Here is a 13,018-nt window from a genome sequence, read left to right as displayed (position 1 = left end):
TTTCTTAACCGGTTGAGCTCAATGCCAAGCGTAAAAAGCATTTCATTGAATAACCAATTGATCCGTTGGTATCCTTATCGCCACGGCTCATCACAGCAATACCTTTCGTTACCAATTAAAAACAAAGACCAAAGCAGATTTCCCAATGACAGAAAAACTTCTTAAATGTTAATAGTACAATCCACAAAACAGTTAAATGTATATAAGAGCAGGTGCACATACAAATGAGTTGCAGCATAGAAACAAGCATAACATGTGCATTCTAACTTTTCAAGTAAGAATTTTTGTTGTGTTAGTACCTGATTCTGGACAGACTTGGCCATCTTGCAGAACTGCTTGCGCGTTAGAGTCTTGTGCAACAGCTTGGCACAGGTGTCCTGCTTCTTGGTCTTGCTCGTGGACAGGACAACAGCCTTCTCCTCTCCCGCTGATGGCTGGACCGCCACGGTCTTGCTGTTTGTTAAGCCTAAAAAACCACATCAGACCACAGCAAGTTAGCGCCTTGTAGAGGAACTAATAAACAACTTTGAGCCCGCCAAAAACAGTGCAAGTGTGAAGAGCTATGGACCTGAGAACTTGTAGTAGCGGACATTGTAGAGGTTGTTGGGTCCTTGTGAAACTGGACCTTGGCGTTGCTGTTGCCAAACTGCTTGATCAAGAAGCACTTGCTCTTCTTCACAAGCTCCCAGACCAGAGACCTTGGAACGGTAGTGATTTCTCTGCTCTCACCTCTCTCTCGGATGTGCACAGGAGCCCACCCAACGCCATGGCACCCACAGGAAGCCGCGCCGCCGGGCCTCCACCACATCGCCCCTGCCTCGTTCTCGCCCGATCGGATCACCGCCATCGCGCCAAGTCCGTCGCCAGCCGCCGCCTTTGCCTCTGCTTCGTGCCCCCATGCTCGCTGACTCCTGCCGCGCTGCTCTGCTTCGCTCGCGTCGCCCCGGCCCCCTTCTGCTCCGTCCACGCGAGGTGAACGAGCGCACGAGCAGCGCCCGGTCCAACCAAGAGGAGGACGAGCAGGGACAAGGTGCGTGGTGGCTGGGTTTGCCGGCCGGGTGGAGGAGACGAAGGCGGTTCACGCGCTCGGCAGCAGAGGAGGTAGAGTTACCCGATGCCATGCCGCGCCCGCCAACCGTCGTGCTCCGAGCTCCGGCCGCCTTCCTTGGAGATCCACTGTCTGAGCGCCACTTCCCACCAGATCCGGCGAGATTCGACAGGTCCTTGACGACCGTGCCACCGCTGGCCCTTGCAAGGCCGCCGCCGGTTTAGCCTCTCCTCCACGCCTCTCCTCGCAATTATGGAGGGGTGCGGCCGCGGCGGCGAGATGGCGGAGGTGTGGCGGCGGCGGCGACGGCGCGAGGATGGCGTGGCTTGGGCACGGGTGAGGGATCGAGGAGGCAGATGCGTACGGGAGGCCTCTGCGTACGGGTGTTTTGTTTTTTTGTTTTCCAGCGAACCGTTTTTTTCTTTTGTGTATGGATAGACTGTGGGTTAACTCCTAAAAAGCACAGGGACCTTTGTTTAAAAACGCCGCGACGGTGAATCCGGAGACCCAATCAGTACTTTATTATTATTAGGAAGAGATAATATATAGGTATGAGACATAATAAGCACTAGAGTTCCTAAACGGGCCAGTTCGTAGGCGAGTGTGGTTCGCGGGCTGCCCCAATAGACGACGTGGACGACAAGGCGAGGTAGTCGGTAACTTTTCTTGTTTTTCTCAACAAGAAAAAACTAGGGAAACGTTACGGAGAAGGAATCTTGGTCCGTACATCGCCTCATCAGGCAGGCTGGCCACAGCCCCCTAAACCCATCGTATGCTATATGAATCGTGCAAACCGTTGAGTTACGGAAAAGGAATCTTGTTCCGTACGTGCTGTGGGCAGCAGAGCGGCGTCAAACCCCTAACGTCCTCGGCTACGATCCGACAGCATTAGCACGTGCCGGCCGCGACCACCCGTCGTCGGCGGCCATCATGGACGCCGTCATGCTGGAGGCGTCAACGTCGTCCACCGCCATGCTGGAGGCGCCAACGTCGTCCACCGCCATGCTGCTGGAGGCGTCAACGTCGTCGCAGCAGCAGTCCGGCGAGGCGGCGCTGTACCCGTACCTGCACGTCCCCGGCGTCCGGTTCGTCCCGACCGACCAGGAGCTCATCCTCTGCTACCTCCGGAGCAAGCTGCGCGGCGATCCGCCCCCGACCACGCTCGTGCACGACGACGACGTGTACGCGGAGCACCCCCAGATTCTCAGTGAGTTCTTGCCTTCTTGCTTAATGCCCACCGTCGTTTCACTCTAAGATAAGAAGATTCCGATCGATCTTGATCTTCTTGATTGAGTTCTTGATGGCCGTGTAACTTGCTTTGGTTTTGGCAGCGGAGAGGCTGGGCCCGAGCGTGGAGGACTACTGGTACGTGTTCACGCAGAGGAACCGCAAGTACGCCAAGGGGGGGCGGCCGAGCCGGAACACGGGCGACACGGGCCGCTGGAAGTCGGTGGGCAAGAACATGCCGGTCACCTACGGGAAGGAGAAGGCGACGATCGGTTTCAGGAACTCTCTGGCGTACGAGGTGTTCCTCTACGACGACGGCGGCGACTCCAAGAAGAAGCGGATAGAGAAGACGGAGTGGAAGATGGCCGAGTTCGTGGACGTGGACTCCAACATGCCCGTCTCGTCCGCCCCCAACTTCATGCTGGTCAGCCATAGATCGTCATCTCATCATCTCATCTCATTCCATGCATGTCAACTAATTTGGTGCCAAGCGTCCCTGTGTTTGATGATGTGTGTCGATCGTGTGTTTTTGCTTGCAGCTCAACGAGTGGGTGCTGTGCAGGATAACACGCAAGCCGGAGAAGAAGAAAGGGGAGGAGGAGGATCCCGGCGCCTCTCCGGCGGACGAGGTGGTGGAGGAGGAGGAAGGGGCGGAGGAGGAGCACGAGCCGTCATCGATGATGCTCGTCGACGAGCCGCTGACGGACACCAGCCCCGACACGTCGCAGCAAGCGCAGGCGACGGCGTCTGCCGGCCTCTTACGCAACGGCGCCAACTGGTCGGACAGCACCGCCGACAGCCAGGTCGAAGCATCCGGTTCCGGCGCCGATCCCCAACAGACTGCTGACGACGACCCGTTCGAGTCTCTTGATCTGGGGCCCTTGTCGAGTGGGAACAGTCTTGGCCATGTCTTCACGATTGATCCATGGGCCTGGAACCTGTATTATCCAGAGGGCGCCGATATTGATTCGTCCGGCAGCCGGCTCCGAACGCCCAGCGACCCTGATCCGATGGAGACCCCGTCGGAACCACCTGCTGCTCCTCAGCCTCGGCATTTCGTCACCGATCTTCCCTCCTCCACCGACGACGGTCGTCTTGAACATGCCAAGGTGATTCGCAAGAGAAAAGAAGACGCCAGGGCGAGCGGTGACGACGCCGGGAAGAAGGGCAACGCGGCAGTAAAGAAGAGCTCCGGGCGTGCAAAACCAGACGGCCAAAACTAATTCTGTGTAATGCATAAGTACATTGGTAGATTTTTGGTTCAGTTTTGATAAACCATCTCCCCTTTTTCTTGAACGCAATTGCCAGATCCCCTGACCTGTCGGGTTTTCCCTAGGACAAAGATAAGGTAGGTTTAGAGTAGTCGTAGGTTTATGTGTCTTTGCAACCTGCAAGCAACTGGATAGAATGTTGCGGTGAAATTTTGGCAGTAGGTGCTGATTTGCTGCCAGTGGAGCAGTGCATATTTAAGAGTTCATGGCATGGATAATGGTGGTCTGTTTAGGTGTGCTTGTGCTGGATTTTAATTAGCGAGGCATCTTTGAACTTTAGGGTTTCCATAGCAATTTAGCAAGGTTCAGTATGCTTTTTAGGATGTTTTTTCTTAAATCTTTTTTGACACAGGGGCCGTTTGAAGGAGTACTTCCAGATTGAGTTTGCCAAATTCATCTGTCTCCAGTCGTTCAAATTTTATTTTAGCTTTGGTTATCTGGTGTGCCCAAACCATAAGCCTCGGCTTAACACAAAACTTGCAGCCCACTCGACAGTCTCCAGCCATGGCAGGGAAGCAGTTCCCCTCCCTCGCGCACGCGCGCCGCGCCTCCTCCCGCTGCCTGCTCGCCGTCGGCGCCCTCCTCGTCTTCTCCGCCGTCTACTTCCTCCTCCTCTCCCCCTCGCCGCCGCGCCCCGTCGCCGGCCCGCTCCCCAACCCTAGCAGCGCTACCACCTCCTTCGTCGCCTCCCTCGACCGCTTCCTCGACTCCCCGCACCGCCCCGCCGCCTCCTCCGCGGCACCCGGGGACCTCGACGCCGCGATCCGGAGGGAGGAGGAGGCCCGGCTGTACGGGGACCCCCGGGGCGCGTGGCCGGCGGCGCCCGCGCCGCTCAGGGTCTACGTGTACGAGATGCCGCGCAAGTTCACCTACGACCTGCTCAGGCTGTTCAGGGACTCGTACCGCGACACCACCAACCTCACCTCCAACGGGAGCCCCGTGCACAGGCTCATCGAGCAGGTTGGCGAGCGGTGAGATCGATTTGTATCATATTCTCGCGTCGTTTTAATTTTGATGATGCCACGAGATCTCCTTGTTCCCAGATTTGGTGGTGGACGGCGCTTAGTTTGTAGACTGTGGGGCATTTGATTGCTTGCTGATTGAAAGTGGAGCATTAGTAGTAATGCTGCGTTGCTATATTCCTCTGTGATAAATCTGTTCTCTGATGCTCTCGGGAGATCTCAAGTGTTCCTGAAATGAGCTGTATTTTAGTGTGTTGGATCTCATAGAAATATTATGTGCTGATCCACTGTAGCTGCTCTGGGTATCTGTGGTATTCCTGTGACCCAATGCTGCAAAGCTATACCAATGAGGCACATACGCTTCTCGACTGAATATGCTGTAATTTGTAATTATTACAAGATTCAACAAACATAAGGATGTGTATCGTTTGCTGATGTTCTTTCGATCTCTTTGAGATCATAAAACTCTTGTTGGAATGCATTAATAAATTGTAAATAGTTTACTTCTTGCCGATATCCTGTTTACATATAGCAGGAAAATGGTTGAACTGGAATAGCATGTACTAATATTGGCTGGGATAGGAATGGTCTGTTTACTGCGTGTTTAGATCTACCACCTCTGCATATGACAATTTAATACGTCAGTTTTCCAACACGGTTTTGTTAAATATCTGTATGCTAAGTAATATTGCAGCACTATGAATTTGGAACTTGCAATTTGTTTTGTTTTACTGTCTGAATTTATCTCCATTCGCATATGCAGCATTCTATTGACTACTGGCTGTGGGCGGATCTCATTGCTCCTGAATCACAAAGACTTCTGAAGAATGTTATCAGGGTTGAGCGGCAAGAAGAAGCAGACATTTTCTACGTGCCATTTTTCACAACAATCAGTTACTTCTTGCTGGAGAAACAAGAATGCAAGGCACTTTATAGGGTGTGCGAGCATTTCCCAAGGTTTAATTTTTTAGCTAGTATTTGTTGTAGGACATGCATATGACCAAGCTAAACTTTGATTCTTCATGCTATCAACCTGACATCAATTATTAAGAAAATTTAGTTTGTTTCTGCAGTCACAACAGAAATCATAATAACACACTATGGAATGAACTCAATATTCTATGACTATCTGTAATATATTTTTGGGGGGTTCACCTGACTGTAAGGAATATCTAACTCTCTGTCTAGATTACAAGTTATTAATTGTTCTGTTCATCCCTATTTATATCCAAGATGATCTTACCATTACTTCCCTGTAATTAGGAAGCTTTGAAGTGGGTGACTGATCAACCTGCTTGGCAACGTTCAGAAGGCAGAGATCATGTTATTCCTGTTCATCACCCATGGTCTTTTAAGTCAGTCCGAAGATTTGTGAAGAAAGCAATATGGCTTCTACCTGATATGGATTCTACTGGGAACTGGTATGGTCTTCATTCCTTCATTGTTCGCCACGTTGCCTCTATGCTGCTTGCATACATCAGTTGAGCAACACAACTCATGTTTCCACCTTATATCAGGTATAAACCTGGGCAAGTTTATCTGGAAAAGGATGTTATCCTTCCATATGTCCCAAATGTTGACCTTTGTGATCATAAGTGTGTGTCAGAAACTCAATCTAAAAGAAGTACGTTACTATTTTTCCGAGGAAGACTTAAAAGAAATGCTGTAAGTTTCTTGATACTATTTCAACCTTTGACAAAATCAGATCTATATATGCATGTGATAGTTCCACTTTTTGTTGTCTTATTGCCTTTTGGTCTTCTATCTTGTTGACCTTGTTAGGGTGGGAAGATACGCAGTAAGCTTGTGACAGAATTACAAAACATAGAAGACATAATCATAGAAGAAGGTTCTGCTGGGGCTAAGGGGAAAGTAGCAGCTCAGTCTGGCATGCGCAAGTCTCTCTTTTGCTTGAATCCTGCTGGGGACACTCCATCTTCTGCTCGCCTGTTTGACGCAATTGTTAGTGGATGTATCCCAGTTATAATCAGCGATGAGCTAGAGCTTCCTTTTGAAGGAATACTTGACTACAGTAAGGTATAGTTGACCCATTTTTCTACAACATGCCTTACCATTCTCCATAATTTGAAGCATGAAGGTTCGCAAAGATCGCTGATATATTTTACTGGAGCTCCAAAACTTTACCTATTACCTGAAAAAATGAGGATATTTTTCTAGTTGAATCTCATGAATGACAAACAAATATATCCATATCACTGAGTTACTAACAAGTAACATGCGGACTATAGTTGCATAGTTGCCAATGGACAGGCCTGATTACTTCAATGACACTGACTGTTGTAGAATTAGTGATACCTATCTTTTGACATATACCAATTTCTCTGTATCAATAGTGTTTCTGAAGCTTGTGTAAAAGTTGGCACGGTATCTATGAAACCACTGTACCTAAGGATTATTTATTTTCTATATATACTTGCACTGTGAGATAAACCGAGAAAACGCGTTGGTGATATGGGGCACTATGAATTATAAAAATGGTGCGTGAGCAATATTAATCAATTGTAAACTATAGTAAAGGTGTCTATATAGATGTGCACATGTGTGGGCATGCACGAAAATCTTACACATGCAGTCTGTTGGAGATGCATATATTATATCCCATCAAGATTTAATTTTAATTTTTTATTGTAGCATGATGACTATGTATTTTGCCTCACCATTGGTCATCGGCATTGGTCTGCTGCATTTGGAGAACACAAGTTTTTGCAGTGTGAAATAATGGCATGTTACTTCATTGTGCAGATAGCATTGTTTGTGTCATCAACTGATGCTGTGCAACCTGGCTGGCTGGTGAAGTACCTAAGAGGCATCGATGCCAAAAGAGTCAGGGATATGCAATCCAATCTTCTCAAGGTTTGCTCTTATTTAAAACCTAAATACGATTTAAGGGTATGCTTGGTTCGGACCCAAGTTCAGCCTACCAAAAGTTTGGCTAGCCAAAATTTCAGTGAAGGTTATGCTTGCCCATGATTTGAACAATGTTGCCAAGAAAAACAAACTAGAGTGCGCTAGTTAGTAGGTATGGGCAATGCCAATTTTGGTGATTTTGGGCACCGACCAAGTACTCCCTTAAGTTTCTTGGAAGACCCATCTTCTTGACTATTTTTACTCGTGGTGCATTGACAGTACTCGAGGCATTTTCTATATTCAAGTCCTGCTCAGCCCCTTGGACCAGAAGACCTTACATGGAGAATGGTAATTCCCTGACATTCTTCTAGAGTTGTTCAGCCTATTATACTTGCGAAATAGAAGTGTTTTTGCTTCTAGAATCTACATCGGTTCAATGTTGTGAGCCCACCACTTCAAGGCCAATTATTTTATCTGCAGTTTCATTCCTTGTGTAAATGTTGGGACTTCAGAGATACAGTAATCTTCGCTATAACAGTTTATCCGTTACATGCCCGAAATGCAGATTGCTGGCAAGCTGGTGAACATCAAGTTGCATATTCAGCGGTCATGGCGTGTGGTCAGAGAATCAAGAAGCGTATGCACATGTGAGTGTAGAGTCGTGAACACTACGAGGATGCTCTGAAACAGCCTTTTCTTTGTATTTTATAGTTCACATATCGTGGTAGCTCTTCTCTACCTGTCATTGGCATGAGTTTTGCACAGCTGTTACACTCCCTTGTAAATTGTACTTGAAAAATCTAGCGTTAGTTTGTAAGTGATGCTCCAGTTGGAGAATTAATTAAGAATTTGAAGATATGCAGTGTGCTAGTACATTGCTTTTATGGCCAAGGGCCCAAGGCCTAAAGATCCTGGTGTGGATGTACCTTATTCGTAGCCCAGAGACCTTTTCAGTTATTATAAACATTAAAAAGCAATTATCAGGGAATTTCCTCAGAACTGGCTTTGTTCCTAAATACAAGTCTTTTTAGAGATTCCCATATGAACTACATACGAATGTATATAGTTAGGGTGTAGATTCACTCATTTTGCTCCGTATGTAGTCCATAATGGAATCTCTAAAAAGACTTGTATTTAGGAATGGAGGGAGTAGATCCCAACCAATTCTACTCTGTTTGGGTTTGTGAGGTCTCTGACCATGAATTTGATCAACAAAATATGAGTTATATGCTACAAAAGTTATGCCATTGATAACTTCTTTTGAATGTGAAGATTCAACGGTGTAACTTTTGTAGCATATAAATTTCTGAGGTCTCTGACCATGAATTTGATCAACAAAATATGAGTTATATGCTGCAAAAGTTATGCCATTGATAACCTCTTTTGAATGTGAAGATTCAACGGTATAACTTTGTAGCATATAAATCCAAACGGAACTCAACATAGAACAAACTGGTAGGAAATTCAAGACTTTAAAACCGGCCTCACTGGTCTGAACATACTTGACAATGGCGCAATAGGCATATTGGCTGCTAAGAGTTTTGGTTCGACTTGACCAAAATACTAAGGTTATCATACAAAATTGACCTCACAAGGCCTACGGTCACAGAATCACAAGAAGCTACTTTGTCCTTGTGTGACAATGGGCATTGCCGAGCTTGACATAAGTCTACTATCTCCACACTACGGCGCAGTCATGAGGGGAGCCATTTGAGACGCTCCTACCTCTGTCAGACTTCAGCACACTACCCTTCTTCTAGGTACAACCAGAACGGCCAAAAAATGATCTGCAAAAGACCAGCACAAGTTAGGTTTACAGAAAGTCGAGGTGGGCTAGTTTACAAACATCAGAAACTATTACACAAGTAAAGCAACAGCTCCAAGTTAATGGTGTAAGAATTTGTTAATAGAGAAATCCTATTCAGGATATGAAATACATCGACATATTATCATAAATACCTGACCCAAAATAATCTGTAGCAAGAAAAACTAGACCATGAAATGTCTCGAGTTCTTAACAGAGAAGCTGAGAATTTCTCAAGACACTAGACAGGAATTACATTGTTCGTTCTTAATAGAGAAGCTGAGAATTTCTTAAGTCACTGGACATGAATAACACTGTTCTTGCATGCATTCCTACATGTAACACTCTAACGCAGTTTCTGTGGAAGCACAAGCATTACAGCTACAGCGAAGATAAAACACAAACATCCAACTAGTGTTTATCAGCACAACTTGCTTGCTTATCGAATACGAACCAGATGCCTGTAAATATGCATGACAAGCAGGGATGTCCAACAGCAAAGGAGTAGTTAGATGTATGCATGATGCTCAATGCTGAGAATGGCATTCAGGTGAAGACTGTTTTTACCTAACAGATAGATTGGCATGTTGATAAGCAGAATGCACATCTTCCATAATCAGCAGAAATAGCCCCGGCAATTTGAGGATCCACAAAGGCATCTCTTAGCTCCAGGAGAACCTATACCACTAGAATCAGCTCCAATATCACCATAGTCGTACGTCAGCTCTGTCATGGGAGGGATGTGCTTCAGTGCAAAGAACATGATATGTGGGTGACCATCATCTCCATGGTCAAACTGAACTGGCTGCCAGAAGGCCTTAGGGGAACAACTATGGTTCATGAAACGTGCGATGTTTCCCATTTTCTTTGCACTTATCTTGATGGGCAGTGGCTCAAAAGTATCAGCTGAATTATTTGTGATTTGCAACCCCCTCAGTTCAGGTACATAATCCCATTTTAATGTCTTCTCACCAGGACGCACAGTCTGAAAAACGTAATCATCTTCACCATCCAAATTCAGTTTACTCTCATCAATAACCTCGCCAACATACTCGCAGATAAATGAGCCAGCCCGTATAGGATCCCATGAACGAAGACCCCAGCCTCGATTTCCTGTCCTGAAGATCTCAAAGTGAACCCTAACCCCCTTCTGTGTCACCCTGTTACGGCAGTTAACTGAACACTGGCAAGATTCACCACATTCATGTAGCCTATTTTTGCGGCATACAAGCAATCCTGTTGAACTATAAGGTAAATTACCTCCATTAAACTGTGTACAACCACAATCCGTATCACTGGGCAGACAAGCATTGAGGCATGAACAACCCTGTAATGGTTTCATAGAACTTAGTGGCTTTGGGTACTTGACCTGAGTAATATAGGTGAAAAGGCCTGGTCCTTTCTCACTGTCAACATCATTGACAAGACACACCGGAAGATTTTCAGTACCAGATGATAGATCAGGGTGTAAAACTCTGCCTCTAGTTCCTGGATTCTCCACCCATTTCCGGGACATCTTCCAGATTGACATTCCCTCGGGTTGTCCTGGCTCCCTCAGCAGCTTGTACTTGAAGCAATTGATCCCAGTCTTTGTTCTCTCCTTCCAGGACTCATGGATCTTATAGAGGCCATCATACATATAAACCTTCCCACCCAAGCAACCTGGATCTTTAAATCCCCGTACAACCCGGATCACATTCTTTCTCGACAGGCTCATCTGAAGAGCAAGGTTACCCCTCTCAAGCTTCTGGTCATGCATCTCCTCATTGTTCTTGCTACTACCTCCTGAACCGCTGTAGACTAGTGTGTCTGTAGCATCATCTTCATTCTCATAAACACCTGCAGCGACAATACATACTGCTACAGAATCATCATCCTTATCACCAAAGGTGTGGGTCATATAATCAATTCCAGCCATGGTAGGAGCATGCAAGCCAATAATGCATAGCTCCATCCTGAAGTAGAAAATATCCCCTATTTCAACTCCAGGAACAACTCCAATCCTCTTCCTGATGTTAGCCCTAAGATTATTGGCCATCATCACGGCACCAATCTTAAGGTCTGGGCGTTTGGTACTCTCTTGTGCCGCATCCAATTGAAGATGTCTACGCCGCAGGGCCTCGAAGTTCATGAGAACCTCTTCCACAGCCTCCCTGGGATTGCTGGATGAAAGGGGCACCGAGGTAAACTCATTGTCAGCACCAGCCTTCCTGTGAGAGGTCTTGTTGCGTTTGGTCTTCACACCATTGTTGTCATCACTGCCCAAACCGCCGCTCATCTTATATCCACTTAGGTGGGACGGCCTCTTGATCTTCCGCCCAGATGCTGATGTCTGGTTGCCAGTGAAATGCTCATTGTCATCGTCATCGTCGTCCAGTGGTATAACAGGTGGCGGTGTCGGCCTGTAAGCTGATATAGGGATGACATCAATTGGGCTGTCAGCGCTGGCGCCAAGGTTTGTAGCCCCATTAGCAGCAGTCTGGCCTCCATTAGCAGCGTACTTATCAGCAAAGGTGGTAGCCTGGCCTCCACCACCATCCTGGCGACGAGAAGAGGCAGGATGCCCTCCACCGTCATGCTGGCCACCAGAAGAGGCAGGCTGCCCTCCATAAGCATCTTGAGCACCGAAAGCGGCGGCGAATGACCTGAAAGCAGGATGGCCCGGAGCACCAACCCCCCCTGGAAACTGCCCAGCTGAAGTGACAAATATCAATGGTGGGGTGGTGTTGGGCACGTTAAACGTGTTGACCCCCAGAGGCGCAGGGAACATGGGAGCCAAAGTCCTCAGGGGCTGGATATCCAGGACATCCTGATCAGGAGTAGGCATGAAATTCGATGTCCGGTCCATGACGGCTCGCAGCAGCTGGATCCCTGCATCAAGCAAAGCAGAGTTAGTGTCCATGGCATAGCACATCGGCGTAGCCGGGTGGAAATGTAAAGTTTCAAACTTTAGGTTTCCTGACGGGCCACAGTAGTTCAAAATGGAATAATCGAACCAACCAGGAGCAAAACCAAAACAAAGTAGTACTAGGTAGATGATAATCGACATCGATTCCGCGAGCAAACGGATGGCAATCGAGCAACCAGCTGTAAAAATGCCGGAGACTTTTTAAGGAAACCCTAGGGCTCGCCGTCGGCGAGCAAGCTTCAATCCGGCGGGTGACCCGCCAGCCGGGCTCACGAAAGCTGGGGTTTTGTGGTGGCGGGGGGAGAGAGATCCCACGAACTCCGCCCCCGCGAACCAGCACAACGCTCGAAAAAAATCGCAGATGCAGATTCGCACCTCGAGTGGAGAAGAGCTCACCTTGGCGAGTATCCGGGGCTCCGCTCCGCGGCTTCTAGGAGACGGAGGGAGCCATGTGGGCGGACAGCGCCTGCTCTGTTCAACTTCGGGCAGGAGGAGGGGAAATTTGGTGGGGGGAGTGTGGGTGGATGGTTCGTTTGCTCTGGGCCTGTCCCCACTAGTAGTACTGCCCGAGAGGCGCGGCGGAGGGTCGCCAAGGGCTTCCTCTCGCCCGTCGGATCAGAGAACCGACGCTTCAGATGCGATGGTACGCAACAGTGAACGGCTTTGCTTGCTTTTCGCGCTTGTGTTTTTCGAGCATCTCGAACGGATTCATGTATAATACTCTCTCAGTTTTGTAATGTAGTGCATATATTTTCTTAAAAGCCAAATTTCGTACACTTTGACCAAGTTCGTAAAGAAAAACATTTACATCTAGAATGCCCATATGAAAAATGATTAGCATCCACTAGTGGATTGCTCCCAAACGTCAACCGCCGCCATCGTCTACCACGTGTCCATGTGGCCCCACCCTTTCTTCACCTTTGCTTCCTC

At 47.9% G+C, this 13,018-nt stretch overlaps 3 protein-coding genes and 1 non-coding gene across 5 annotated transcripts; 2 read left to right on the top strand and 2 right to left on the bottom strand.

The window, feature by feature from the left end:
- Window positions 1-13: 13 nt before the first annotated feature.
- LOC123073023 (small nucleolar RNA R24) lies at window positions 14-100 on the bottom strand. Its single transcript, XR_006435550.1, has one exon. It is a non-coding gene; the product is annotated as a small nucleolar RNA R24 (small nucleolar RNA).
- Window positions 101-1,761: 1,661 nt separating this feature from the next.
- LOC123065824 (NAC transcription factor 32-like) lies at window positions 1,762-3,790 on the top strand. The gene is made up of 3 exons (XM_044489035.1): window positions 1,762-2,255; window positions 2,380-2,699; window positions 2,815-3,790. Exons 1-3 carry the CDS (start codon window positions 1,979-1,981, stop codon window positions 3,496-3,498), a joined length of 1,281 nt encoding a protein of 426 aa, XP_044344970.1. The 5' UTR covers window positions 1,762-1,978; the 3' UTR covers window positions 3,499-3,790.
- Window positions 3,791-4,035: 245 nt separating this feature from the next.
- LOC123071146 (probable arabinosyltransferase ARAD1) lies at window positions 4,036-8,234 on the top strand. Its single transcript, XM_044494644.1, has 8 exons — window positions 4,036-4,506; window positions 5,272-5,445; window positions 5,772-5,929; window positions 6,026-6,173; window positions 6,291-6,545; window positions 7,272-7,382; window positions 7,656-7,724; window positions 7,942-8,234. Exons 1-8 carry the CDS (start codon window positions 4,051-4,053, stop codon window positions 8,059-8,061), a joined length of 1,491 nt encoding a protein of 496 aa, XP_044350579.1. The 5' UTR covers window positions 4,036-4,050; the 3' UTR covers window positions 8,062-8,234.
- Window positions 8,235-8,829: 595 nt separating this feature from the next.
- LOC123071145 (histone-lysine N-methyltransferase, H3 lysine-9 specific SUVH1) lies at window positions 8,830-12,615 on the bottom strand. Of its 2 annotated transcripts, XM_044494643.1 has the most exons (3): window positions 12,485-12,615; window positions 9,748-12,051; window positions 8,830-9,163 (listed from the first exon to the last, which is right to left on the bottom strand). In XM_044494643.1, exon 2 carries the CDS (start codon window positions 12,026-12,028, stop codon window positions 9,797-9,799), a length of 2,232 nt encoding a protein of 743 aa, XP_044350578.1. In that variant the 5' UTR covers window positions 12,029-12,051; window positions 12,485-12,615; the 3' UTR covers window positions 8,830-9,163; window positions 9,748-9,796. The 2 variants fall into 2 exon arrangements, with proteins under 2 accessions (XP_044350578.1, XP_044350577.1); XM_044494642.1 differs by lacking the exon at window positions 12,485-12,615 and having other exon boundaries at window positions 9,748-12,109.
- Between the last annotated feature and the right edge of the window lie 403 nt (window positions 12,616-13,018).

The sequence above is a fragment of the Triticum aestivum genome, chromosome 3B (assembly GCF_018294505.1).
Source record: "Triticum aestivum cultivar Chinese Spring chromosome 3B, IWGSC CS RefSeq v2.1, whole genome shotgun sequence".
Classification (NCBI taxonomy): domain Eukaryota; kingdom Viridiplantae; phylum Streptophyta; class Magnoliopsida; order Poales; family Poaceae; genus Triticum; species Triticum aestivum.
Note: the sequence above shows the minus strand (reverse complement) of the source record. Positions and strands in the feature narration are given on the sequence as shown.

Bases quoted from the DNA above. Each gene is read 5' to 3' on its own strand.
- LOC123065824 (XM_044489035.1), top strand. From the start codon at position 1,979: ATGGACGCCGTCATGCTGGAGGCGTCAACGTCGTCCACCGCCATGCTG. The intron at 2,256-2,379 runs GTGAGTTCTTGC...TGGTTTTGGCAG, and splicing joins GGAGCACCCCCAGATTCTCA to CGGAGAGGCTGGGCCCGAGC. The intron at 2,700-2,814 runs GTCAGCCATAGA...TTTTGCTTGCAG, and splicing joins CCGCCCCCAACTTCATGCTG to CTCAACGAGTGGGTGCTGTG.
- LOC123071146 (XM_044494644.1), top strand. From the start codon at position 4,051: ATGGCAGGGAAGCAGTTCCCCTCCCTCGCGCACGCGCGCCGCGCCTCC. The intron at 4,507-5,271 runs GTTGGCGAGCGG...TCGCATATGCAG, and splicing joins TGCACAGGCTCATCGAGCAG to CATTCTATTGACTACTGGCT. The intron at 6,174-6,290 runs GTAAGTTTCTTG...TGACCTTGTTAG, and splicing joins GAAGACTTAAAAGAAATGCT to GGTGGGAAGATACGCAGTAA.
- LOC123071145 (XM_044494642.1), bottom strand. From the start codon at position 12,094: ATGTGCTATGCCATGGACACTAACTCTGCTTTGCTTGATGCAGGGATC.